Genomic DNA, 27,536 nt, shown 5'->3' with positions numbered 1-27,536 from the left:
AACAAAAGTGACGTCGGTTGTCCTAAATTGACCCAGGTCAGAAACGCAATGTCAATTTTCAAAACATGTATTCAAAAATAGAAACATGGTAAAAATAGAAGTCATGTTAAAATGTAGAAAAAAATCCCATCTATTAAACATTTGAGCACATACAGTGTGTATCAGTGTAAAAGTTCAGTCTTGTGGTGATGCCGTTAAATCCATCCGGGCCACCGTACTTTGATGTTCATTATATAGGTAGATTTTATGGTAAAAAAATGTTTTTTTTTTTAACCAAAGCAGTTCCGCCCAGGTTTGATATGCACTTAATCCCTATTCCACAAGTAGAAAAAAACATTGATCCTTTATTTCAGGGTTTCCATAAGATCCATTTTCACCTTAAATTGTGCTAAACAGTACTTTTTAAAGTGAATCGGACATTTCTATAAAAATTGGAGCTAGAATTGGGGATAACTAACAAAAAAGTCTCTTGGTGTGTCTTTAGTTGTTCACTCAGACTCAAATGATAGACAAAATGGCCCGTCTATAGTTCGGTCGCTGGACCCCATTCGATATCCTCCGCCTCATCTTCATCCTCTTCGGAGCTGTTGCTCCCCCCTCGGATGTGCGTACGTCTGACCTGGACCGCCTGGTGATGTGCCACCCTGTAACCAACAACAAGGAGACGTACAGTGAGACCTCAACTTACAAACAACTTATCTTACAAAGTTTTCATCTTAAGAACCTCTAATTTATGAAAATTAAACCTTTTTCATATTTCATATGTATTTTCATAATACACACCCACCACGGCTGGCGATGTGATCTTCGGCGGAAGCACGCGACCGAACAGCGCTCCAGCCGGCGCTACTTTGCACACACCCTCTCATTGAATGCACACGTCGATCGCCTACTTGAAGCTTTTTGCTGATAATTTTACTATGATGGGAACGAAAAAAAGCCACCACAGGCTCGTGTTCAGCTCAGGAAGACACAAAATAAAATCACCGTTGCTGAGAAGAAGCACGGCTATGCTAAGTCAACCCTTGCTCCCATTCTCTGGAACACAGAAGCCATTAAAGGTGCGTCTGTTGAAAAAGGTGTTTCCATGCTCTCAAAGCGACGGTCTCGGGCAATCGAAGAAGTTGAAAAAAAACTATGTAATGTGCCTCTCTTTGTGACTTTATGATACAATGCAGTGTATTTCTTTCATTACAATACAATATCACATTTATTATACACAGAATAAGGTATGTTGTGTGTAGTTTTAAGGCTTATTTAGTTAAAAATTATATTTTATGGAAACCTGGGAACGGATTAGTCCCATTTTAATGGTTTCCTATGGGAATTTTTTTTTGAGATACACACACTCTGTCTGGGAACCAATTAAGTTCGTAAGTTGAGGTCTCACTGTATGTCAAACATCAGTGGGTTAAGTGGTTTTCCCAGATTAGTGAGCCACAGGAGACTTACACAATAAACTGAAGGGCCTTTTTGTCCTCTCCTTGCATCTGTGGCTCTGCCTGCCGGACCTGAATGAGAACAACAAGTTAGCTTTGGCCTCAAGTAAAATAAATCAAACACTTATATAGCCTATATCATCACATCAGCGTTATGGCAAAAGATTTAAAGCTCTGGGATGCTCCCCTCAAGAGCTTTAGTTTACTCATTCACTGCCAGACATCCACCCCAGTGCCAGGGTTTTTGTCATTTTAACTGGAATTCCGGGACCCACAGAATGTTGAGTTTTAGGACTACGAAAACATTCAACGCAAAAATCTTAGACTTTCTTTCATCAGAAAAAAAGAGTTAATTCCTAAATTATATGGCTCTGGAGTTATATGAGCTTAAATGAGGGTGGTTGTCCAAAATACAATGCATACATACATATTGGTTTATATAGCGCTTTAACAACAGCTGAAGCTGGAACAAAGCGCTAACATGGAAAAAGGGAAATGTTGCCCCCCTGTGGAAGGAAAAAACATTGCTAGAGGCCATGGCCAGCGCTTTATCGGCACCCAAACGAGAAAAAAAAACAAACCCAGGGGAAAAAAAAAAAAAAAAAAAAAAAAATTGGGAATGGCGCTCTACGTCATATTTTTAATTCCCGAATGAAATTGTGAATAGCAGTGAATGAGTTAATATGAAATGTGATTTGTTTTGGTTTGTTGCACATTGACTTCTTATGTTACAATCGAACTCCCATTAAGGTGGGGAGCTTTTTTACAAGCATTTTTGTCCGTGTGTCAAAACAAAAGATGAGAAAGGAATTATAGATCTGGAAAGCGATCTTGACGTGCTTTAATATGGTATGCGACATGGCGTGGATTGTTACACGTTGATTTTTAGGCCTGATCTTGTTACCTGCTCTAATTCCTTCTCAATGGTAGACAGACTGGCTTGATGCGGGCTCCCCGGCTGCTCGTTGGCATACGGCTCGCTGACAGAGTAACGCGTGGATGGGTCGGGGGCGATAAACTCCGGGGGTCCGTCTGACGGAGTGGTGGGTGCGACGGCATTGAGTTGGTTGAAGTCAGAGTCGGAAAAACTGCGTTGTGAACGAACGTCGTCCGGATGATGCAGAGGGGGGCTGCGGCTCTGCCGACGGAGCGTAGCGGGTTCCGGCACGTGCATCAGAGGTGGGATCTCTCTGCCTGCCGAGTAGACCTCGGCGTAAGGCTCGGGGTCCAGCTCCTCGTCAGGACTGCCCCAGGTGGGCTCGGAAGAGCGAGCCAGTGCGGTGCCAGACGCTCTTGAGCTTCTGGCTGCGTGTTGACCCGGGTAGGCTTCCTCTAGGTCCTCGTTGTCTGTGTAGGCCTCGCCGTCTGTGAAGGCCTCGCCGTCCGTGTCTTCCAGGTCACTGGCGGCACTGAGGTAGTCTGATTGAGTTTGATCCAGTGCGTCCAGGTCTTGTTCTCCACCGCTCTCCAACTAAACAAAGATACACACATCAATCTTTTGCACAGCATGGTTGTGCAAAATGGAAATTCAACACAATAAGGCAAAGGTGTCAAACCCTTTTTTTGCCACGAGTTACGGTTTCCTCTCAGGGACCGTTATGAATTTGGGAAGCCATTAGAATGTTTCATCTCCTTCACATATTACATATAGAATGCACAGCAAAAAATGGAATGAATAACTAGTTTTCATATTTGAAATAAAAACAATGATTTATTGTGGTTTACGTGGGACAATTTCAAATTTTGGTTCCGACTTTCGCGAGCAACATGGCACGTGACATGCTTGATTTGCTTTCACAGACCGAATACAATGACATGGAGCGCCAGATCTGGCCCCCGGGCCTTGACTTTGACACATGTGCAATAACGTATGCGGGGCTTACCGTGACCTCAGAAACCCAGACTGGTTTGGACTGTTGGTGGCGAATCTTGTCTTTTAGAACCTGATACCAAATATTGGAGCCCGGCTGCAGGTCAACGCGCGCTGGAGAAACAAATGAAAGGAGACAAATTACTGAGGTTATTTTATGATCTGTAGATTGAATATTTTGAAGTCTTCTTTAAACAGACCCAAAGCATTTTAAATTAATCAAATGAATTCTAATCTAATCTAACATCGCGCTGACAACATACTGCACACATCTTTGTAGATGTGTGCTTTGTAGCTGTTTTTTTTGGTAAACAAACCAAAATAGCTCTCAGCATATTTAAGATTGCCAACGACAGATGCTCACAGAAAGCAAAAATCCTACGAGAACTGTCCTGAATCCTCCTAATATCTGCCACAAACACACGCACGCACGCACGCACGCACGCACGCACGCACGCACGCACGCACGCACGCACGCACGCACGCACACACAATGTATATTATTGATCTACCTGAGAAAAGATGACTGCAGTCTTTCCTGAGCTTGAGCGCCTGCGAGTAAAGACGTCTGGAGCTCTTATTGGAGTCGGGACTGTAGCGCTGCCTCATGGCTTTGACGTCCTTGCGACTGTGCGGGTCCAAGAAGATCACCATGGGGTGATACTGGATGTAGTTGAGCCTCTCCACAGCGGTGGGCGTGATGTCCAGTAGGGGGTGCTTGTCCTGGCAACGAAATAAGAATAATCCCAAAGTGAGCCACCACGTAGAACTGGTGTCAAATTCAAGGCCCGGGTGCCGTATCTGGTCCGCCACATCATTTTATTCGGCCCACGAAGCAAATCAAACGTATGAAATCCCATGATGCTTGCTAAAGTCTGAAGCAAAATTTCAAATTATTCCATGTAAATCACAATAACAATGACTTACAATTTGAAAACTCGTGATTCATTAATTTGTTGTGCGCTCTATATGTAATATGCGGAGCAGATGAAACAATCTAATGGCTTCACCAAATTCATAACGGCCCGCAGCAAAAAACAAGTTTGACACTCTTGTGGTAGAGCACAACCACATACACCGCATAGAAAATGCATTTTATTTTAATGTGAGAGCTCTTGAATATTAAAAATAAAACCTGAAATATTGAACTCACTTTTTCAGCTATCTTCCTCACGGTGTCCAGTTTGATAACCGTTGAGTTGCTGTCACCGGCCCCACTGCGAGGAACCATCTCTGATGAAAAGAGTGATGGGATTGGGGCTATAACACAAAATTTAAGGTATAATAGTGCTTAAAAAAAGGCACCAACCAGCTATTTCATATTCCTTCGGCATCTCCCTGGCGAGTTTCTCCATCGCAATATCATTAAGAGGACCCAGAATGACGATGGGCCGCTTGAAATTGGCTTCTCTCAGCAGGACCCTCTCATATGCCGGGAATTTGCCTTGAATGGTGAGCTGTAGGAGATCATCCCGTGAGCGTCGTGCGTTCTTCTCGTTCTTTTTGTTCCCTCTGAGGCCCCGTAGTTTCCAGAACTCGGCCCTGGGCCCCGACACTGGCTTGTCGCCGCTCGCCCTCTGCGCTTGCTCTTGGCTGGCCAGCACTTCCGCCCTAATGGAAATTCATAGAGTGGCTATCACACAGATTCTGCGATGCAGCAAAAAAAAAAAAAAAAAATCATTATTATTATTATTGCTGCTTTTCTCTGTTTTGATTTTCTTAAAACTTGATCGAACGAGGATTTTATAATTGTTTACCCGTGCTCACCTGGTCTGGTTGGGGATGGTGCCTTTATCGAGCTCATGCAGGTCATTACCCATGCGGATGGCCAGCCAGTTGCCCAGCTTCCCGCGGTGCATTGTGTCTACCACTCGGAACACCTCCCCTCGTGTAAAATTCAGCCCGATGGGATGATCGGTCTCGTGGTCGTAGTGCGTGCGGATGTAGAAGTTGTCGCCCAGGTTGGACTTGATGATCTTTTTATAAACTGAAAAGGAAAAAAAAAAAGACCAGTTAAGGCGATGGGGTGCCGACTGGAGCTAGTTATGATTCGACTGCACTTACTGTCCATTTTATTTTGAATTTGAATGTCTACCCTTTCTCCTCTCTTGATGTTTAGCAGGAAATTTGCCGCTTCCTCGCGAGTGAAATGGCCAAAGTCGGTGTTGTTGACCTGTGACAAAGGGAGAAAAAAACCCTCTTGTCTTAGTACCTAATATTATTTAAAAAAAAGTATCCCTGTCTCCTACCAGGAATGGAGATAATAAACACCACAAAAATCCATTTCTGATGCGTGATGTTTACATCTCAACAACCGAAAGATGTCTACTTAGATATATTGTATTATAGTTACTGGTACATGCACAGCGGTTGTGAAATCGGTGCATAAATTAAGCTGTATTGTATTTTATTGAGAGTTTTGAAAGGGGATTATAAATGAGATGTATTACAGTACTGTATTATTATTCCTTTTAGAGAGGTTCTATCTAGTGGCTGCACAGCGCAACTGCAGCTACTATAGCAAGATCTATTCCATGCGCCTTATGTCTTTATATTAAATGTTTTAAAATAAGGAAAATGAAAATAAATACAAACCCATATAATAAAAAGGGAGTTTAAAAAAATCCACATATTTTAGTTGTTAATGATATTCTGTTTTTAGAAATATTATTTTTTCAAATTCAATTACATTTAGGGAGCTCAATAAACACTATTGGGAAAAACTAAACTATAGCCAGATAATTCTATTAATATAAATGTATGTTTAAATTGAAATAAAATAAAAAAGTAACACTACTATAAATTAAATCGAAAGTGATTGCGTCACTTATACAGACAAGAGCAAAGCCACCCTCACCTTCAAAATCTGGTCGCCCTCTTTCATCCCTCGCTTGTGCGCTGGGCTGTTAGGCTGCACCCCTCCCACAAAGATGCCCACGTCGTTGCCACCCACCAGTCTGAGGCCCACGCTGCCTTCCTTAATGAACGACACAGCCTGCGAATCTGAGCTGTACCTGCATGATCGGAACCAGAAATGCCGGGCTTTAAACGCGGTACTGTGAGTTGGGAAGCCAAAATATGAGAAGGACTCACCCTGTGTGAGATGCGGGGTATGAGTCTGGAGGCAAGGAGTAGATAGGCTCTTCAGCGAATTTGGGGGGAACAACGGCTGCTGCTGCTGGTGGTGGTGCTGATGATGAAAGCATATTCAATGGGCGATTCAGTCATTCTTTCACACATACACATAAAAAATAAACTAAAAATAATAAAAAATTACAACAAATAATAAAAACAAAATAAAAATAAGAACAATATTAACAATAATAAAAAAATAAAATATACAAAAAAGCATACAATGAATAAAATGTAAAAATAAAATTACAAATAAATAAAATTAAAATACAATAAAATACACAAAAAAAGAAAAGAAAAAAGACAACCAGTGAATATGCGGCACTTACAGCTGACAGGTGGATTGCTCCTCACAGAGATCCCAGATCTCATGGTACCACCATTGTGAGCCACGTCGGGAGCATGGTTGCTGTATGAACATGAGATGAAACAGTCGAAGCAAAAAAAATTGAGTTCTATCTGGGAACAAGACTTCAAAAGTCAAATAAAAATCATCAAACCATTAACCATCGTGTCAGGTTGAATCTTCGCAAGTTAGCTTTTTTTTGTATAGCGGAAAAAAAATCTGCGCACAATTTTTGTTTATTTTTTCGATGCATTGACAGAAATCTTTTTTTTTCCAATTTCTAGCTGGAAAGTTCATACCTGTGTCGGCTATCCTCACGGTCTGAGCTGCCCGACCTCCGCAGGTGCGACAGATCATCGGACTCGTCGGAAGAAACTAAATGTTGTGAAGAGACCACAAAGATCCTTTCTTCACACACTTGCTTACTTATAGTCATCACACACACATCTCTACACGTTTCCACTGACCATCAGGAGGAGGTTGGACAGGTAATGAGATTCGGCGTGCTGGCTCCAGATTCACATCGACCGAAGAGGGCTTGATCTCAGGAAGGACTCTGCAAACCGCAAAGGGGGGATTCTTTTGAAATTTACACAAGTTGACATTTTTTAAAAATCCAAGACAAGACATCTCTTGGAGTCACTTTCAACGTGGAGGCTCCATTTAGTTTACATTGTATACTCATTCCCAAAGCAAGCACAAAGTTAACTTTGAAAGCACACTCTGAACAACAAACAAGTATCAGGGAAAAAAAGTCCCACCTGTATTTGTTTTTGGCTCTGTCTGACTTGTCGCTGCCCGTTGAATATCTGCGAGGTACAGAGTCATAACTGTCCTCTGAATCCGACTCGGATGGAGCTGTAAGGAAACAACACTTCAAGTGGAAACTTTGCATCCGGACATTTACAGAAATTAGATGCATGTATTCATTTGGAATCACAATTAGCGTATAAAGATGACTCTGGCTCTTTTATACACATTTGCTCAGGCTTCAACATGTATCCATCTCGTTCGCTTTTTCTGGAACGTAATATTTTAAATGTTCTGTGAAGTGTTTTGATACAGCTGCTGTCGCTGTGAAAAGATCAACCTAAGTAATGCTGTATTTTATTGTATTCCGTTTAGAGCAGATCATCTAGTGGATGCACAGCGCAACCGTAGCTATGCGGTGCACTTTATATATGAAAATAGTTTTAAAATACCGTAATGTCCGGACTATAAGTCGCAACTTTTGTCACAAGCTTTCAACCCTGCGAGTTATGCAACGATGCGGACAATTCATGCATTTTTTTCAAATGGCTGCCAGTGGCCGATGAAGACGCAAGTTTAATTTAACTTAGCATGTGCAATACACAACAATACATTACGTTAACAATACATTTAAAGTGACCCTCCGAGTTGAATGGGAAGTCTTCCAGTGGATTCTGACAGCATGTGAAAAAAAAAAAAAATCAACCGTCACCATTTGGAAAAGCCGGTGTGCTGCGTGACGGAGAGGACAGCACAAGCTAGGGAATTACTTTACCTACACGATAAAAGTGACACTTACAGCGACAACGAAAGAGAGAATGAGACCGTATGTGGCGAGGCATATCTGACGCTATTCCAATCCAACACCCAGGGAGAAGACTTCTACGGTTTTAGTTTACAGGAGGAAGATGAGGGCGGCTCTCAGCGACTTGCTATGTTTTTGTAACCAGCCCTGTTAGTGAGTGCTAACGTGCTTCTTCTGTGTCTCAGTGACTTGGTACGTTTTTGTACCCAGACTTGTTAGAGAGTGCTAACGTGTTGCTGCTGTGTTTCTGCCGCATCTCACTTTTACCAGAATGTTTTTTTTTACCAGCCCTGTTAGGGCTGTGTTACAACGATAATGCTTGTGGTGTTGCTGCCACGTAAAAGGCGCCGTTTCGAAAGAAAAGTTAAGGTGTATTATTAAAACTTTGAAAACTTTTTCTGTGTACCGTCTTTCTTTATAAACATGCAGCTTATAGACAGGTGCGGCTTATATAGGTACAAAATGTTTTTTCCCTTTAGAAATGTACTGGTGAGGCTTATAATCAGGTGCGCTCTTTAGTCCGGAAATTATGGTAGGCCATTAATTGAAAGTGCACTTTATACACCATTAAATTAGGAATAGATTGCAAATTGTGGATCAGAAAAAAAGTGTCTTTAATGCTCACCTCGATGTGACGTATGAGCGACCGGGACACCGGAAGCACTGTGTCGCCTCGTTTCCGACTGAGAGGAAAGATCTGCCGGCAAAGGTCTGCAAGAGACAAGAGGGAGGCGGGAGTGAGGGAGGAGGAAAACAAGTCTCAGTTACATTTGGAAGGACGCGGGAGTGGGCTTTTGGCTAAAGTGATTATGTGATGAGAGAATATTCACCTTTGCGCCTGAGGGGACTCCTCTCTTTGACGGCTTTGTGATGACTATTGATCAATTTCAAGTATATATTTAGTTCATATACTTATGGTTGAGTCTTTTGTTAAATCAGCACATAGCCACATAATGGAGAGGGACATGTTGAGTGAAAAGTCACTTTTTATTTCAGCGCGTACAGCCCAAAAATACACAAAAGTCCAAAAGCTACAATGCAATCACACACACAGGCACGCGCGTGTGAAGAGAAAAAAAAAAAAAAAAAATCACAAAAAAGACAAAATAACTTTTGTGTAACTTTAAAAATAAAAATTGGGGAAATTAAAAGTATTGTCATAAAAATATATCTCAAGTGTCCCAGCAGGGTGTTCAAATGGGTGATAGGGGAAGGGGGTTCAGATGGCCGACGCCTTCATGTGTACCTGTATCTGCTGCTGCCGTACGAGTCCTGACTGTAGGCGGCGCTCTGCCTCCGAGGAGGCGCCGAGCTGCCTTCAGACTCCGACTCGGAGTCTGGGAAGAGAGGAAAACTTGATTAGCAGGCATCACCGCGTCACTCTAAATGTATTTTTGTCCAACTCATTCTGGATGTTAGATAACATCATCCAATTCTGGAGTTCTAATTCAAAACCCCGAACTCATTTAATAGATTGTTTCAACATATTGAGCAGACTTTTCATCATAGTCGATATAATTTCGGATTGTCATATCACGTTTGGTAATTTCTTGAGATGGTGAATTGTGAATATTTCTTTTCTTTTTTTTTTAATTGAGTGTACTGACCCGGGGCTGGGACTCTCAGAGGTGAACTGACCCTCCTAGGGGGCTCCTGCCGCACCAGGATGGGTGAAGCTCTCGGGCCAGAGTGGGACAGATCAGCAGGAATAACTCTGGGACTGATGAGTGACAAAGACAAATAAAAACCAGAACCAGACTGGCTGACTTTCTGATAAATGTCCTCCCTGATTATCAATCAAAGCTTACTTATATCTGCTGTCTGACCGCGAGTTCCCTGAGGCGCTGTGGTCAGAATCAGAATCCGACACGGGCCTGCGGGGTGGTCTTGAGGACGATGAGGTCGGCCTGGACGATGAATAGTTCTGGAGAGCGGAGGACGACCTCGGGTTGGGCAGCGTGGACAAACCAGACAGGCTTCTGCATTAAAAACAAATACAGTAAAGTCTCGTTATATCGATATTCTCGGGAGTCGGAAAAAATATCGATATAACTGGACTATCGATATATCCGATCCTGCGGCATGTAAATTTTCTCCTTGCGTTCATAGAAATAGTATCGTAATAAGCAGTACTATCGATATAACCGATATAACGAGACTTTACTGTATGTCACATTTCAGCATGAACAGTCATGTAAATTATTGATTCCAGCAGACATTTAAACAGCTTCTTCCCCCAAGCCATTAACTCTTTGAACTCTTTCAACAGTAGCCAAAATGGAACTGTATAGTGCCACTTAGCAGTTTTTTTGACAACGATACTAGTGCAGCGTGTTCTACCGGAAACAAATTCCTTGTGTGTTCTACATACTTGGCAATAAAGATGATTCTGATTCTGATTTATGGGTGATTTTATTGTGATAGAACCGAATACAAATATTCTGAATAATAAGTTCTACAATCGGGACAGACTGAGCCAAAACTTTTGTATCTATGCCGTGGAAACACAAAGTGGGAGTTGTTCATGCATTTCCTGGTGTTTTCTGAACCTGCTCGGGACTGCACTGGTTCTGACGTTGCATTTTAGTTCTGGTTTTGGTAAAACGAGCACAAGCCAGATCAGTCGCAGAAGACATGGGTCTTATTTGCACAATCTTTAGACATTGAGAGAGCATCCGGTGCTTGTGCGGGTTGGAATTTTCATGTACACCACACGACAACTTTTCGTCTTGAGTGGACGACGATTCTAGAAATGCAGCATACTGTACGTTCCTAGAATATCTTTTGACGTTGTGGTATAAATGTCACGGAAATAGAAGAGAATGAATAAATGACGTTCGCATTGCGTTCAACTGACTTGTATTTACTGGAGTGGCTCAAACTGTCCGTCCGTGTGGGAGGCGGCGAGGCACTGCGGTCCGACTCGGAATCAGACGCGACTGTGAGAAACAACACAGGCAACGTTAAGGACGTGATCAGACAAGACGGAATGACTCTGCGGGGGCTGACCTCGACGAGAGGCGTAGCCTCTTGGTGGGTTCCGAGTCAAAGTGGAGCGCACGGGAGAGGAATCCCTGGACTTGAGCACCGAAGGAGGAAGTTCCGCTCTGGCCCTGGTGTCAAACCGAAAGCTCAATAAAGCTCAACCAAAGTAACGTGTTCTTCGCTGACACAATCTCTGTTAGTATATTTTCCATGCAACACATTTTCAATAGCTGTGTCCTCATTTATGTTGTTGGTGTGGCGGCAGCCCACTGCAGCCATTTTGGCCACAAGGTGGAGCCGACTCATATAATACAGTGATACCTCAGTTTACGAACGCTTTAGCTCACGAACGGTTTAGCTTACAAACATTAAATTCGCGAGAATACAATCTTGGCATACAAACTACTTTTTGGCGGACGAACCAAACCACACGGCACCACGGTGGCTGGCGGACTAATGTTCGGCGGATGAACACCAAACCACACAGTCAAACAGCGCCACAGTTGCTGGCGGACTAGTTTTCCACACCCACTTACTTTGAGTGCAGACGTGGTTTATTATCGAGTGGAATACTTTTGCTTTTTTGGGACCGAAAAAGACCCCACCACAGGCTGGTGTGAAGCCGAAGAGGACAAAAAGAAAATTACGGTTGAGCAGAAGAAGGAGATCATCGAAAAACACTGTCTAAGTCGACCATTGCTACGTGTGGCTAAGGGTGTTTCTGTGTTGTCAAAGGAACGGTCTCAGGCAATAGAAGAGGTTGAAAAACTTCTGTTGATTTAGATTAACGAAAAGCAGCTAGCAGGGGACCGTGTTAGTGAGGATGTTATCGCCGAGAAAGCACGGCAACTTCAAGAGGCAACTATATCAACGACCATCACAAAGGTAAATAAAATGACTTTATTATACAGAACAGTTTATTTCTTTAATTACAATACAATAGCACATTTATTATTCATAAGTTAAGGTATATTTTGTGCAGTTTTAAGGTTGATTTAGTAAAAAATTATGTTTTATGGGGACCTGGGAACGGATTATATTTTTAATGGTTTCGTATGGGAAAAAAATGTTTGGCAGATGAACTTTTCGCCTTACACACACTTTCTGGGAACCAATTAAGTTCGTAAGCTGAGGTATCACTGGATATGAAATATTTGTGAATAATTAACTTATTTTGATGAAAATAGTGACAAACACATTTACATATACCATGCATTGAACTGGCTGATCTATTTAAATGAATGGATCAATTTTGAAAATGAATGATCAACATTTGCCACATGCAACTCTCCCCCTCCCTCTCTGTCCGTTTCAAAAGTGAATGTGTGCCTTAAAGCACAAAAACACTTCTCCAAATCTGACAACGCATCGTTCTTTGAAGGATTATAGCACGATATTCTCAGAAGTACCTGTGCATCCGTTTCTCTCTGCTAGGATGATGAGATGTTCTGTGAGAAGGTGAGCGATCATCCAAGTCGGAAATGTCTACAACAAATAAAAATAAATACAGGAATCATACAAAAAGAAGGATTTTGTCCATTATTGCTCGTCAATCAACTCTTTCTCTTTTCTTCTTACCTTCCATCTCAGAGCTGCTGTCACGCCGCCGTCGTCGCTCCTCCTCGCTGTTGGGGGCGCTGTCCTCCACTTCGGGGATGCTGACCAGGAACTTGCGGTGATCGCGCAGGACCGTCATGGTCAGCTTGCCGCGGCTCTTCTCCACCAAGTGTTTGGTCTCCAGGAGAGAGAGGTTCTCTGTGGTCATGCCGTTGATCTGGTTGGCAGAAGGGGTGCGGGAGTGTCAAAAATGAACCGATGGCAGTGGATGCTCTTGTGAGACTTACCTTCAGAATCAGGTCGCCTTCCTGCAGGGTGCCTTCCTTTGCTGCCAAGCCCGTTTCAGTCATGTGCTTGATGAAGATCTGACTGCCCAGTTTCAAGCCATATTCTGCATGGTGAGCATGAACACATGAAAGCAAGTAGAGTTATTTTTATCGATTTATGCATTTCATTATTGTTGTAGAAATCTGACATTATAATCAGCAAATCACAAACATAAAAATATTTTTGGTCTCGCAGAACTGCAAAATCCCAGATTTTATATTATAACTTCATTCGATTTCCTTGATCACCTTAAAAAAAAAATCTAAATTGTTCTTATTTCAGGACAACCTTTTAAGACAATTCTCATAATAATCATGAAATAAACAAACAACTAAATAACATAGTTTTTTTGTAAATTATTCTACCAAAAAGGACTTTACAGCATTACTTTTTTAAGATATTACAGAACTGTGTGATTATATTATGTATATCAATATAATAATACTCATAATAAATAATAAGAATAGTAATGATATGAATATTACAATAATATATTTTTTAGGATCTAGTAACAGTATTTTTTGTAAACCTACCAAAAAGGACTTTAGAACTTTGTTATTTTTTTCGACGCTACCAAAATATGTTACAGTACTACATAATTATAATAATATAACTACAGTAAAGTCTCGTTATATCGATATCGGATATATCGATAGTCCCGGTTATATCGATACTATTTCTATGCACGCACGGAGAAAATTACATGCAAACAGGGTCGGATATATCGATAGTCCCGGTTATATCGATATTTTTTCGGACTCCCTTGAATATCGATATAACGAGACTTTACTGTATTACAGTAATGTATATATATTGTTTTTGGTTCTGGTAATAGTATATTTTTGCCATTCTGACAGCAAGGATTATTTAATGTCATTTATGCAATTAAACCCGACTTGTTAGATGGCAACATTTTCACCATTCCATCCATGTTATTTTATTTGAACTCACCATCTGAGATTTTCTTTTTAACCAATGTGGTTCTCAAGGGCTTGTCATCGAGGTCGTGGTGCGGCAGTCGCTTGTACCCCGACGACATCAAGGGCAACGTGCCTCCGTAGCCGTTGCGGTCTGGCGAGGAGCTCTGAGCCCGCGCATGGTTGCGGTTAGGCGAGGAGCTGCGAGCCCGCATGTGGTAGCGACTGGCATCTCTGTTGTCGCTGGCGTCAGAGTAGCGTCGCGTTCTTCTCGGGGGGTCTTGGTCCAACAGATTGGAGTGGGAGGCGGCTCGAGTTGGTCTGTTGGTAGCTGGGATTTGGATCTTGCGAGGCCGCTTCACTGTCTAAAAGGGAAAACAAGATTGAGGAAGAAACAAAAGAGTCAAGGGGCCGGATGAGTTTGGGAACAAGAAATGCCACGTTAAAGAAGAAGCCAAACATTTTTCAGCGGGATCAGTATGCCAACTGACACGTGGTCGTTTTCAAGTACTCACAATGTTGGCCGTCTTGCCACACGACTTGAGGGTGTGGATGGGGAAATTGGAGTGGACGTTCTCCATGGAGACCCCGTTGACCATAACGATCTCGTCTTTGTTGCTGGTAAGTGAAAAAAATGTGTCAATGGACATGTTATTTATTTGTCTATGCATGTATGTATGTATGTACTGTACGTATGTATGTGCTGTACATATCTTCTTTTCCTTTCGGCTTTTCCCTTCAAGGGATCGCCACAGCAAATCAGTGTCCTCTATCTTTAGATATTTGATCCGCATGTATGTACGAAAAATTGGACATGTAATTTATTTATGTACACATGTATGTATTTCCCAGTTTATTTTTTAATTTACTGTATTTATTTAATTGTTTATGTATCTGCGTAGTCACCTATTTGAATAGTACATCTGCAACTGTATTCACGTATTTGTGTATTTATCTATGTTTATGTTTGCTTATTTGTTTTTTTTATTGCAACCTCACATTAAACATTCAGACGCAATCAAAGCAAAACAACGAGGCCTCTTCTTTTTCCCCGTTCCATTCTGTTTTTTGTGTGTTTTATACTTCTTTCCTGTGTTTTATTCTTCACTTTTTCATGTTATACAAATATTATTCTTATCCAATAAAGTGATGGAAATATGACATTTTGAAAGATCACACCTGTAAATTGGATGATAACTTTGGTGGAACATGGGATCTCTATGTTGCAGATTGTCACCCATTGTAGGTGCGTCATGAAATCACTTTTACTATTATTATTACTATTATTATTATTATTTTGAAGGGAGAAATTTTGTCTTGGTCCACTTACAACAAGCGTCCCATGGCCGGTCCATTTGGCAGCACGTCGGACACGATCACCGCCGTATCCCCGTTATCCAGATGAGCTTTGTCCCTTCCTCCAGATAGGGCAAAACCAAATCCCAATTTGGAATCCTGCCAGGCAGAGAGATTGGAATGAAGGTGGGAGGACGGTGAAAACAAGTGTGCACGTATGCAGGTGGATGCGGGTGACAGAGAGAGCACATTCCATTACAGCTGGTATGCAACAGCGACCGGTCGACCGCTGTTGGTTAGGGTGTGCCTTATGGAATTTCATCGCTAGGTTTGCGCAGACAAACTGCTCGTTGGTAATTGTGTACAAAATATTGATCTTGCGTCGTTTCCTTTTCGAGATACGGCATCGCTGGATGATAGTCAAATATTGATTTGCACACTAGATAAATGAGGTATAATGTGTCACCCACGGCGTATGATCATAATAAAGAATGTTTTGTTATGCTTAACGTGCAATGAGAAAAGAAACCATTTATATACTGTATTTATGTAATGCAGATTAGTTTTGTTGCCAATATAAAGAGTATCGCACAATAGCTACGTTTGTATTGTTTAGCAAAGCACTTTGACCTGGATTCACAACAATTTAAAATATGACTACAATTTCAAACATACCACCCACTTAAATAAAGTAAAAGAATAGATGTGAACTCGGCCTCCTACTTTCACTCAATGCTGTCGCGACATCATGCCGTCGGATAGCAAACAGTAACTTACTTTGCTCAGTGTAATTGTATGCTGCTCCCATATTGTTAGCTCCTCCATGTCTGACTTCTACAATCACAACAAAAAAAACATACACAGCAATTGGTAAAGGAAAAGTGACATTTAGCGTGAAACACTTTGCATAAACAACACCTTACAAACAGCTCCAGAAAAGACGGAAGAATGCGTCAAACGTAGGTGGAACACCCGTACAATCTGGACGGACCGGTATGGTGGCGGCGGCGGAGTGTGAATGTGTGTGTGTGTGTGTGTGTGTGTGTGTGTGTGTGTGTGGGGCTACTGCTTGTAAAGGGCGAGTTTTACTGAAATTTTAGATTCACTATGGGATTGAAAAAAAGACATAGATAGAGGTATGAACTGCACAGTAACTGGAAAAGCATGCAATCGATATTATGGTGGAATTGTAAATTAACACAAAGAAATGGCATTACTGGGGACATATTATTGTGGATTTTATGTGCCAATTTGAAATTTTGGTTCAGACTTGACATGCTTGGTTTGTTGCACGGGCCAAAGAAAATGATGTGGCAGGCCACATTTGGCTCCGGGCTTTGACTTTGACACCGGTGACATATCGGATGGTGATGCATGTACTGTACAGTCTATACCGGATGGTCAAATTCAGATAAAAGCATACAATTCTAGATTAACTTTATTGGACAGGCTTCCAGATGTGTTTTTGTATTTAAGGATTTAACCAATCACTTTTCAGCCATCATTTGTTACTAGGATCAGAAATCTACCTGTACCCCTTCACAATCAGTTGTGCGCGCCCCGTCGCATCAAATGTGTCGATGAAACTGTTGCTTTAAAGGACAACCGAAGTCACTTTTTTGTTTTTTAACTGACACCAGAAAAACGTTTTATAGCATCTAAAATACCCAAAACATGCAGTATGATATTTTTAGTCAAATGCAAAACACCAATAAAAATGACTTAAAGTGTCGAAAATCTGCAAAAAATTGAGCTGCGAATTGGACATTTTCAGAAAGTCCCACCCCCAGTTTGTGACGTCACGCCAAGACGTCTTGCATTGCTTGTGAATCAAAACAATGGCTTCAGATTCGGAGAATATGCTTTTTTTGTTACACATCCAGTTATGAATATGATTCAAATAGTGCTGATGAGCAAAGCATACATGTTTGCAATCGATTAAAGAATTTATTTGGGCCATTTTGAGGCAACATTGGGGGACAATCTCTCACCAAAAAAAAAGAGGCACAAAATGGCGACATCCTGTGGCCACCTCCGTTTCCACGGGCGGACAAATTCAAAAAAATGGCGCTTGGACCCCCTCTGGCGGCTTTTGGGTGTAACACAAGGTTTTCAAAAAAAACAGTACAGCAAAATTATTGACGTGATGGAAGGACAATGCGAGAATGCGTCCTTTTCACGGTCTGTGGGTGGTCCTTTCGTGACGTCACGCTATACGCGGTGGAATCTTATTAAAATATGCTCAGTAGAAGTCATTTGAAGTGACTTTACAAATTATGGACACAACTTGTCTGGGGACGTCGGTTGTCCTTTAACCAATCAGATTTCGAGTTGGCAATCCAAGGCCCGCTAGAAGGCGCTGGAAACGTCAGAGTTTTTGCAAACTACGATTGGCTAGTCACTAGCCAATCAGTTTTGCAAAAACTGCTCTGAAAACAAGCCGATAGTGACAAGAGCATACTGGCCAGAGCTAGCACACTGTATCGGTAGCAAGCTACATAAGCAAATATGTTGTGTTGATCTAATAGCAGTTTTGTCAACCCACAATGGCTGAAGAGGGAGAAGAAATTAATATGGTTGCAGATTTACTGTTAGCCATTTTCAACACGGCATTTAAAAAAAAACAGACATCATTAAGAAAGGCCGGTCATTTAGCAGTTATTTCTTGGCTAATGGGTCCCTCTCGTGGACTTATACTGAATCAGACCACACTTTTTTCAGTCTTGATTGAGTCAGAAATAGCTCTACTGAAGGCCTCGCAATGATGAAATCCACGGCCCGCTACTGTATTACAATATTTTGAGCAATTTTTAAATTTCAATCATACATTTTCCAACATTTTTAAATCATTTGAATTAAAGTACATGAAGGTGGCTGAGCAAACTTTTTTCAAGGACTCTGCCAAGTGCATCGAGCTAGTCGACTGTTCCACGGCCAAGACAAAAAACACACAGCTCTAGACTTTCCGATGGACCTTACTTCTCCCAAGCAGCCCCCCACCCCCAGAGGAGTCTGATCCATCTCATAGATGGAACACACCCTCTGGTCCCCACACGGTCCACTCCATCTCAAGACTTGAGTATCGGTCTGAAAAAAAAAGTGGTATCGAACATCCCAACTAGTTTGATAAAGCATAGCGAGCATAGCTTTCTAGTTGACTTGAAGCCACTGTCGTTAGCCTGACTGACACGGTAACAGGAAACAACATTGACATGAAAAATGGGATAGTCAGGAAGAATAATACATGTGAGTAACTGCTCAGTGCCCAAGATGGGGGCAATCGTGCTGGTAGAAGTGACCGCAGTGAACAGTAGGCCATTTGATGTTTGTAAGTTAATCATCAACCTAATCCGCAATAAAAATGCAACGGCTGCTGAAACAGAAACCGTTTTTTTTCCTCCCACCCTCGCTATGTTTTCATAGGGAAACTCGCCTCTTTCAGTATGAGGCATTCGTTGACAAATTTGATTTTCTCCTTTTCATTTGATGACCGACTTATTGTCTTGTGATGAAAATGACTTTGCTCGGTGCCTGGAAGGTGTTTTGTATAATGTGAAAATTAAATAAGTGACGTGGATTTCAAAATAAGTTACAGCAAAGACTTAAAAAAAAAAATAAATCAATGCAATAATTTGAGTCACGTAATAAAATAAGGTAAAAATACTCATTCAATATTTTATATAATTTTAAAAATTAAATTAGACAATGCATACACAATAAAAGAATACCATTATAAGAACCCCCCCCCCCCAAAAAAAAAAAAAAACACAAAGAAAACAACCAAAAAATGTACGTTGGGAAAGAAAAATAATTCAAATAAACTGGAAAAAAAATTCAAAACCAGTATTCCCAATGAAAAATAAATAAAATGAAACCGAACTATAAAAAGTACAATAAAATTAATCTTCAACATTAAAATATCATTCAATTCATCACACATGACCAGATGCCCAATGTGAGTGTGAGGAGATGCAAAGTGCCACATTTCCAGATTTTTCTCCATTCCTAAACATTTTTAGTAAGAAAAGTAAAGATTAATCAGTTTTTATCAACACATGTCGACTTGTGAGTTCAACAACCAAAGTAGAGCAAAGGCAGGCACAATAACCTAGTTACAGTCTGCGCTTTGTAAAACTAAATTTACGTTTGATTTTAAAAACAACACAAATGCTCAATTCATGGCTTCCTCAAATCCTATTTTATCTCTTATTTTTTTTGTGGTGGTTTTTAACAAGTGTAATCAGGTTGCCGTGGTACTGCACTCACCCTGTGTTCTTTGAACCTCACTTCCATTTCCCAACGGGATGGCCAAGCCCAACAACAACCACAAGGACGCTCCTACTGATCATGTTCCACACGCAAACAACAACCGTGCCATTCGTCCCGTTCCAGAAACCTGATCCTTCACTGTGACGGCTAAAAGATATGATGAGCGCTCGGGTGGGGCGGGAGGACTCACCTCGGAAGCGCTCCTCCTCCAACATGCACTTTGACCACTCATGCGGCGACTTCCTCGTACACCCCATTAAACACTGAATGACCACCAGGTCAAGCTAAAGATAACATGGTTGACTTTTAAGTTGCACTGACTTGTAAACATAAAGTGCCTGGATTCATAACACCCAAGAGAGGCTCACAGAAGAATCAGTTCCTGGTAAGAAATCCATCCATCTATCCATGTATTCAAGTAATTAATTTCTTAACTCATTCACTGCTAGACGTGCAAAAATGTGTCCACTAAAGTGCCAGGGTTTTTGTCATTGTCACTCGAATTCCAGGACCCACAAAATATTGACTTATAGGACTACATACACATTCAATGCAACGTAAGAAACCTTAGACCCTCTTCTTTCATCAAAAAAAAAGTTAATTCCTAAGTTAAATGGGTCTGAAGTTACCTGAGCTTGAAATGGGGCCGGCTGTCCAAAATACAATGCAATACACGCATATTGGTTTATATAGGGCTTGAAACACAGCTGAAGCTGGAACAAAGTGTGAACACGGAAAGAAGGGAGATGCTACACCAGACATGGGCAAACTACGGGCCGCGGGCCACATACGGCCCGTTAGGCTTTTCAATCCGGCCCGCCGAACTTGCCCAAATTATAGTACAGTGTCTAAAACTCATGACAAAAAGCTAGCGAACAACAGGGCAGATAACTGAAAAGTTGCCTGCCCCATTTTTCACAACTTGAAGCAAAATGAAATCAATCCCATTAAAAAAACATTGTCACAAAGTATAAAGTTTTTTTTTTAAATCAAGAATGCACCAACTACAAATGCTACCTTGCTTAATTTACGGCAAATGCGCATAGCTGTAAATTTTGCTACAGTAGTCGATTGCCATTGTGGTGCACAATGCAACGTTTGCATTGCTTCCTACGAGCCACTAAGCCCCTTTCATAAGTCTCACGTACACTTTACAGTCACGGTTTAATGTAAATTTACGTTTTGTAGCGTCACATATGTTGTTAGCTTCTTTTGAATCTTTCTTCTAGTTTGAGGTTCTGTGCATCTATTTTGGAAAATGACATGCAATTGCACGACTTTGTAACGCTTGCGAAAGTCCGGAAGAAAGAAGCAGGCTTCTGATTGGCTGCCGAGCCGAGTATGCAAATTTCAACTGCAGGTAGTCTATGTTTGTGTGCTCGGCGACGGTACACGTGTATTGTTAGCGCGTGAAGGCGAGAGCGTCAGTGAGGAGTTTGTTGAGCTACGCGGTCAGGACAAACCATCTATGATTTGGCGGAATTTAACACAAGTAGGTATTATTTAGCTTGAATATTTCGTTGTGTAATAATATGTTTTGAATGTTGAAAGTGATTCCATTTTTCAATAAATGTTGATTTCTTTAACTTTGCCCCTTCGATGGAAACTTAAAAACAGACGCAATCTTGATAAATCACAGTGCATATGTTATTTTAATCTATTTCCATTTCCTCCTCCAAGTATCTGCGAAATAGTATGTAAACGCCATATTCCTTGAGACAAATTTATTAACTGATCAGGGATATCTTTCACGTTTGAAAGACAGTTAATAAATTGGGGTCTTACTGTGCTATGAGGTTTGTACACACTACATTTAAAGGACAACCGGCACCATTTTTTTGTGTTTCCCACTGACATCAGAAAAACGTTTTATAGCATCTAAAATACCCAAAACAGGCAGGCTGATATTTTTAGTTCAAAATGAATCCGGAAATGGCCAGTTTCAGAAGGTCCCACCCCTTTGTTCGTGACGTCACGCTAAGACGTCTTGCCTTTGATCGAGAATCAAAACAATGGCTTCAGATTCGGAGAAGATGTTTTCTTGTTCTTGTTCTTCTGAAGAGGAAAGCATAAATGTTTGCAATTGATTCTAGGAGTCCTCCCATATCAATTCGAGCCGTCAAGGACAGAAATGTAGCACCCAGAAAAAGCAGAAGATTGCGCCCAAGCTCCGTTGGAAATGGGCTGATTTGTCAGCTGGGAATTTGTGTCAGCGAATATCAAATAGTTGTCTTGGTGCAACACACAACGATTCACCATGGCGTTATTTATGTGTTTTCCTTCTAATTTCACCATCAACACGGATCAACACGAAGTTTTCAGACCAAACAAAGTACCCAAAATGCATTGTATGTCGCTTTCTCGGTCAGGGGCGGTCCAAACGTGACGTCACATGGGGATCGTCATCAACTCGAAAACAAGACTTCATGAATATTCAGCGCAAGTCTTAAACCGTAAACTATAGCTATATGCTGTGGAATCTTTGTAAAATACGCTCAGTCGAAGTCATTTGAAGTGATTTTATAAATTATGGACATAACTTGTTCGGAGTATTTCCGGCCCAAACACTCCCTCCAAATGCTCCTGGCCCGGCCCCTCTGTCAAATTTTAGAACCCAATGCGGCCCGCGAGTCAAAAAGTTTGCCCACCCCTGGCAAAAAAAACATGGAAAAAAAAAAAAACATTGCCAGAGGCCGTGGTCAGCGCTTTATCGGCACCCAAGCATGAAAAAAACCAAAACCCGAACTAATGAATGAATGGTTGTCTATGTCATATTTTAAATTCCCAAATGAAATTTGTGAATGGCATTGAAAGAGTTACTTATGTAATGTATTAATTTATTGGATTATTCACAATTTTATTTCTACACATTTCTTTTATGGTCTGTTTATTTCATAATGGGCAGCTTTGGCAAGGGGTTTTAGCAATATATGAAGTTGACTGGAGCAGAATACCGTATTTTCCGGTGTATAAGGCACACTGGAGTATAAGGCATATCCCCAATGAATGGTGTATTTTGAATTGGTGTATTTATATTATGATAGTTTTTTGGAATGGGTGGACTCAATATTTGTGCAACAGTCACGACTCCTCTGCGAGACCTAAAGGTTTAGGTCTTTTTTTTTTGGGTGTTTCTGGCAAATAAACACGAAAACATTTGACTCATGATTTTACATCCAGACGAATCATTTTCCATCCCATAGTGTGGATGCTATTTGGAAGACGGATAGATTGTTTGATCTATTCTTTTTTTTCCGCATGCAAATTCCATTATATAGTCCCAAAATGTCCCAATAGCTCGAACTTACGGGCACCACCAGAAGAGGCGACGGCGGCTCAGGCGGCACAGCACCAAAGTGCTTCATTAATTTCATCCGCTGAGTCGCCTTCATGACGAAGAGGAATGACAACCTTGTTGTCTTACAGGCGGAAAATCCACGAAACGACCACGCAGCTTTTCAAGGTGAAGTTAACAAACAAAAACAAAAACACAACATATTCCAAGCTCAGTCCATACATGCCCTTTGGATTAATCCCAGAGATCAATCAGCCTGCTTCGAGTCTCAAAGGTATGCAAGCTTTGCAGTCCACTTTGAGACTTTTTTTCCCCACAAGGCTGATTTGAGTGCGCCGGGTGCTAGGGTTACGACAGCGGAATGAGAGCGTCGGACTGTTAATAATTGAAAGACTGTTTGCCAGAGTAACGCTTCTTGGGTGCCTTTACAGCACACAGGAAGTTGTGATCAAAGAAATGTTTACTATTCTCTCTGAAGAACATTTGTACGTGACATACTTTGAGTGACGCGACAGCCTTGATATTGCCTCATTTCAGTGATATTGTAACTGTCGTCTCAAGCCAAATAAATTGGATATTTGAGATCTGTTTCAATTGCAAACACCGTAGCATCCCACCCATGTGTGAGTTTCACTGAGCAACATTCTATTTAGCATATGCGTTTATCAGGCGTAAACGCATTACAAAGTCTCACAAATCCATGTCTAAACAGAGACTGGAAGTCCACCATTTTGGTTTTTAAAGCAACCATTTTGTGTCGAGTTCCCAGTGTCATGAGATCAAAGTGAGGATTTGAAATTGATGGCATTACAAAGGGATGGAGCACATTGGCCAACTTTGGGTTTATTTTGAGGCTAAATGTAAACACATCAGACGCTACAAGGTCAGCTCTTGACCCCCACATCTGCTATGTGATGGACGAGACACATCTTGGCTATTTGCAATCATCCTTCAAAACACATATACTTCTTAATTTTTTTTCTGTTTGTTTCCAAACCTAAAATTACATACAACAAATGTCTTATGGATTACTTAGAAGTGGTTCGTCATGGCTGCACAGCTCCTAAACATCATTCCGGATTCCATGAAGCCACAGCTGGCCAACCTGGCACTTCATTGTTCATTGATGGGGATTAAAGGGATCCAACGGGGAGTACAGTTACCAAAACAAACACTTGAAAGAATAGATGCCATGTACTGTATAGTACAAGTCCCTCCTCTTTACTGCATCACGACCGAGGGAGGGAGCAGAAAGCCACTCCAACTGGTGCTCAGATTAACTCTGCCATAAAATTCAAGATACAAGATAACAATGACGCATTTAATAGCCGAGAGGTGCCCTGCTCAGCGTGATGTAATCTATTCCTGACTTTCAACGGGAGTATCGGCATGAGGCTGCGAGTGGTTGGGTTACTAGATGGTTACAGTTAGTTACACTTAAAGGACAACCGATGTCACTTTTTTGTTTCTTAACTGACATCAGAAAAACGTTTTATAGCATCTAAAATACCCAAAACACACAGTATGATATTTTTATTCAAATGCAAAACACCATTAAAAATGACTTAAAGTGTCCAAAATCTGCAAAAAATTGATCTGCGAATTGGGGATTTTCAGAAAGTCCCGCCCCCAGTTCGTGACGTCACGCCAAGACGTCTTGCATTGCTGCAGAATCAAAACAATGGCTTCAGATTCGGAGAATATGCTTTCTTGCATACCTCTGAAGATGGAGGTGACTGATTCGCTGTGGCGACCCCTTGAAGGGAAAAGCCGAAAGGAAAAGAAGAAGAAGTTACACATCCAGTTATGAATATGCTTCAAATAGTTCTGAAGAGGAAAGCATACATGTTTGCAATCGATTAAATAATTTATTCCGTGCCATTTTGAGGCAACATTGGGGGGAAATCTCTCACCCAAAAAGAGGCAGAAGAAAATGGCGACCTCTTGTAGACATGACAGTGTATTTCGTTTCCACAGGCTGATAAATTCCTTATATGGAGTTTGGACGCCTTCTTCTGGCGCAACACGAGATTTTCAGACCAAACAAGCATTGACGTGATGGAAGGACCGCTACAATGCATGTTTTTTTCGGCCAGGGGCGTTCCTTTCGTGACATCACGTACGGACTTGTCACCAACTCAAAAACAAGAATTCCTGAATATTCAGCGTGAGTCTTAAAACGTAAAATATAGCTATATGCGGTGGAATCTTTTTAAAATACGCTCAGTAGAAGTCATTTGAAGCCATTTTACAAATTATGGACACAACTTGTCCAGTGACGTCGGTTGTCCTTTAAGTGTTTAGAATGCAGTGTCACATTTTTTTCCCCAAAGTTGTACATTACTTACACATTATTTAGGCAAAAAGCTTTGACAAATGTCTCAGTTATTTCTTTCCAATTGGGGTTTATTTGGTCAAATACATTCTCTCTTGATGGACACTACCACACACTAATAAGAAAGTAAGAGACTTCAGTGAAACTAGCCTATTTTTTGAATGAGGCACTCAAACCCATTCATCTAGACAGCTGTTTATGAGTCGAAACTATTGTGAAACTCAGTTTGAGGCAGGTAGAAACTTGCATGAGCGCTTGGAGAACTAGAAAGGCGAGAAGAGGAGGCTGATGAGGAGGATCAAGCTGTTGTCGAAAATCACATGGAGCGCCAAAGTGGTTACAGACGAATACTCGACCCCAAAGTTTAAGTTTTTGGAAAAGAAACGAAAGGGTCTGTTACACATACTAAAAAATGATATAAATGATGGAAGATAGAGGATATATTTCATCAGATGTTTGGAGAACGAAACATGTGTCCCTTTTAATTTAAAGAAAAAAACGAAATACTGTAGCTTTAAAGTGAGAAAGCACGACTTCTGATCACAATTATCCTATTTTTAATCGTTATTCCACTTACTTAAGGAGAGAGAAGCGAGATATTGTGACAGGAGAAAGAAGCTGGTTTTACCTGTAATACTTCCGGATTGTATACCGATCCAACTTTTCGTCGAACCCACTGCCACCGCGGAAAAAAAACCCACGCTCAAATATCACTCTTGCTTTGTGCGGTTGACAATCAACGTTTTGGGGAGGACGTCTCAGCACGACAACGCCGTGCTTGCTTTTAAATCTTCCTGGCTTGTTCGGACAGGTACAATTGACCCGGCTGGGCGCAAAAAAAGGGCGTGGTCTTAGATTATGGCGGAAGTACTCACGAAACGTTTCAGTGCTGTGTTTGTATTCATGTATTTTATTTAAACGACCTCAAGACAGCATTTATGGTTATTATTCTTGTTGATAAGTGAATAATTAATTATTTGTGTTGAACACATTTCCATTCAGGGTCAAACAATGTCGTTCCAAAGATTTGTGACATTAAATTGCAGTGTCATATTGGCTCAAGGAGAGGGCGGTAAACAAGTTAAGTCAAGGCAATAGTGGGACCTGAGCTCCCTCGAGTGGCACGTGAAAAAAATCTGATTTAGGACAAATTTACAAAATATGTCGTCCAAAACAATTTAATTGATGCCGAAACTGTGGACAAAAGCTTCTTTATTTCCCCTTACACCAGTTTATTAATTTTGAAAAAAATAATGTTCAATAAGGTTACATTTCATCTTTAATAATGGTCTGTTTAAAAATATATACTGTATCTATTTGTAAGTTTGTTTAAATCTGCACATTGTTTTGTAAATAACGATTTTTTATTAATAATCCATAATTTAAAAAAATTGAACTGTGTGAAATGTTACAGTACTTTACAAAAATACATTTTAAGGAATTCAATGTCATTTTTTAAGAAACATAAAGCCCAATTACTGAATATTCTGTATTTAAATACAGTTATTGATGATATACTTGAGTTCTGTTATTCTTCTTTTTTTTGTCTTCTTTTCCTTTCGGCTTTTCCCTTCAAGGGATCGCCATAGCGAATCAGTGTCCTCCATCTTCAGCGGTTTGATTCGCATGACTACTTTTTAGATAAATTATACAGAATAGTTTAAATAGGATGACAATAAACTGGCGGCGCAAACACACCAAGAACCTCAACAAGTGGCTGTAAGTACACACAAATGCAGCCAAAAGAAATATATCACACAATTTCAAAGTCATCAAACGGTGAGTATAGTTTTGCTTTGCTTGAATGCTGCTGTGCCGATGACCATTTTGTGTTTGGGAGCCTTTTCCTGAGCATCTTCATCTTTATAAAGTTCATAGAGTTGCTTATTCTATAGCCACAAGGGGACATAAGCCAGTGTCTTCTTGTGCCGGTCCCAAGCCCGGATAAATACAGAGGGGCTGTGGCAGGAAGGACATCCTACGTAAAAACATTCTTTTTTTTTGTAGTTTATGTAAAAGGTGTGACATTTTTTTGTTGGTTATTTATTTATTTTGCAGCATTGTAATACAAAAAAAGTGTGAGAAAACTCCACCTGTTCTGTCTTTCTAGGAGCTGTGACATTTTGTCACGTCAACTTTTAACCCTCAATGTTTTTAAGACAATTGTGGGTGAAAAAAGATAAGTCAATTGATTAAACTTGTGTTGTTAAAAA

The 27,536-nt window shown here is 40.9% G+C and overlaps 1 protein-coding gene across 3 annotated transcripts; it reads right to left on the bottom strand.

Moving 5' to 3' along the window:
- Positions 1 to 324: 324 nt before the first annotated feature.
- Positions 325 to 26,131, bottom strand: tjp3 (tight junction protein 3). 3 transcript variants are annotated; one of them, XM_089001627.1, is made up of 29 exons: positions 25,952 to 26,131; positions 16,202 to 16,258; positions 15,459 to 15,583; positions 14,644 to 14,746; positions 14,163 to 14,493; positions 13,172 to 13,275; positions 12,906 to 13,101; positions 12,737 to 12,812; positions 11,352 to 11,455; positions 11,200 to 11,281; positions 10,151 to 10,321; positions 9,950 to 10,062; positions 9,589 to 9,679; positions 8,968 to 9,053; positions 7,549 to 7,645; positions 7,255 to 7,343; positions 7,087 to 7,162; positions 6,771 to 6,850; positions 6,403 to 6,499; positions 6,167 to 6,323; positions 5,374 to 5,482; positions 5,077 to 5,296; positions 4,619 to 4,920; positions 4,463 to 4,542; positions 3,822 to 4,032; positions 3,323 to 3,423; positions 2,344 to 2,910; positions 1,453 to 1,511; positions 325 to 644 (listed from the first exon to the last, which is right to left on the bottom strand). In XM_089001627.1, exons 2-29 carry the CDS (start codon positions 16,247 to 16,249, stop codon positions 524 to 526), a joined length of 3,996 nt encoding a protein of 1,331 aa, XP_088857753.1. In that variant the 5' UTR covers positions 16,250 to 16,258; positions 25,952 to 26,131; the 3' UTR covers positions 325 to 523. The 3 variants fall into 3 exon arrangements, with proteins under 3 accessions (XP_088857753.1, XP_088857751.1, XP_088857752.1); XM_089001625.1 differs by lacking the exon at positions 25,952 to 26,131 and adding an exon at positions 23,002 to 23,277; XM_089001626.1 differs by lacking the exon at positions 25,952 to 26,131 and adding an exon at positions 19,691 to 19,827.
- Between the last annotated feature and the right edge of the window lie 1,405 nt (positions 26,132 to 27,536).

Source organism: Hippocampus bargibanti, linkage group LG07 (assembly GCF_051943395.1).
Source record: "Hippocampus bargibanti isolate YZ-2025 linkage group LG07, ASM5194339v1, whole genome shotgun sequence".
Lineage (NCBI taxonomy): Eukaryota > Metazoa > Chordata > Actinopteri > Syngnathiformes > Syngnathidae > Hippocampus > Hippocampus bargibanti.
Note: the sequence above shows the minus strand (reverse complement) of the source record. Positions and strands in the feature narration are given on the sequence as shown.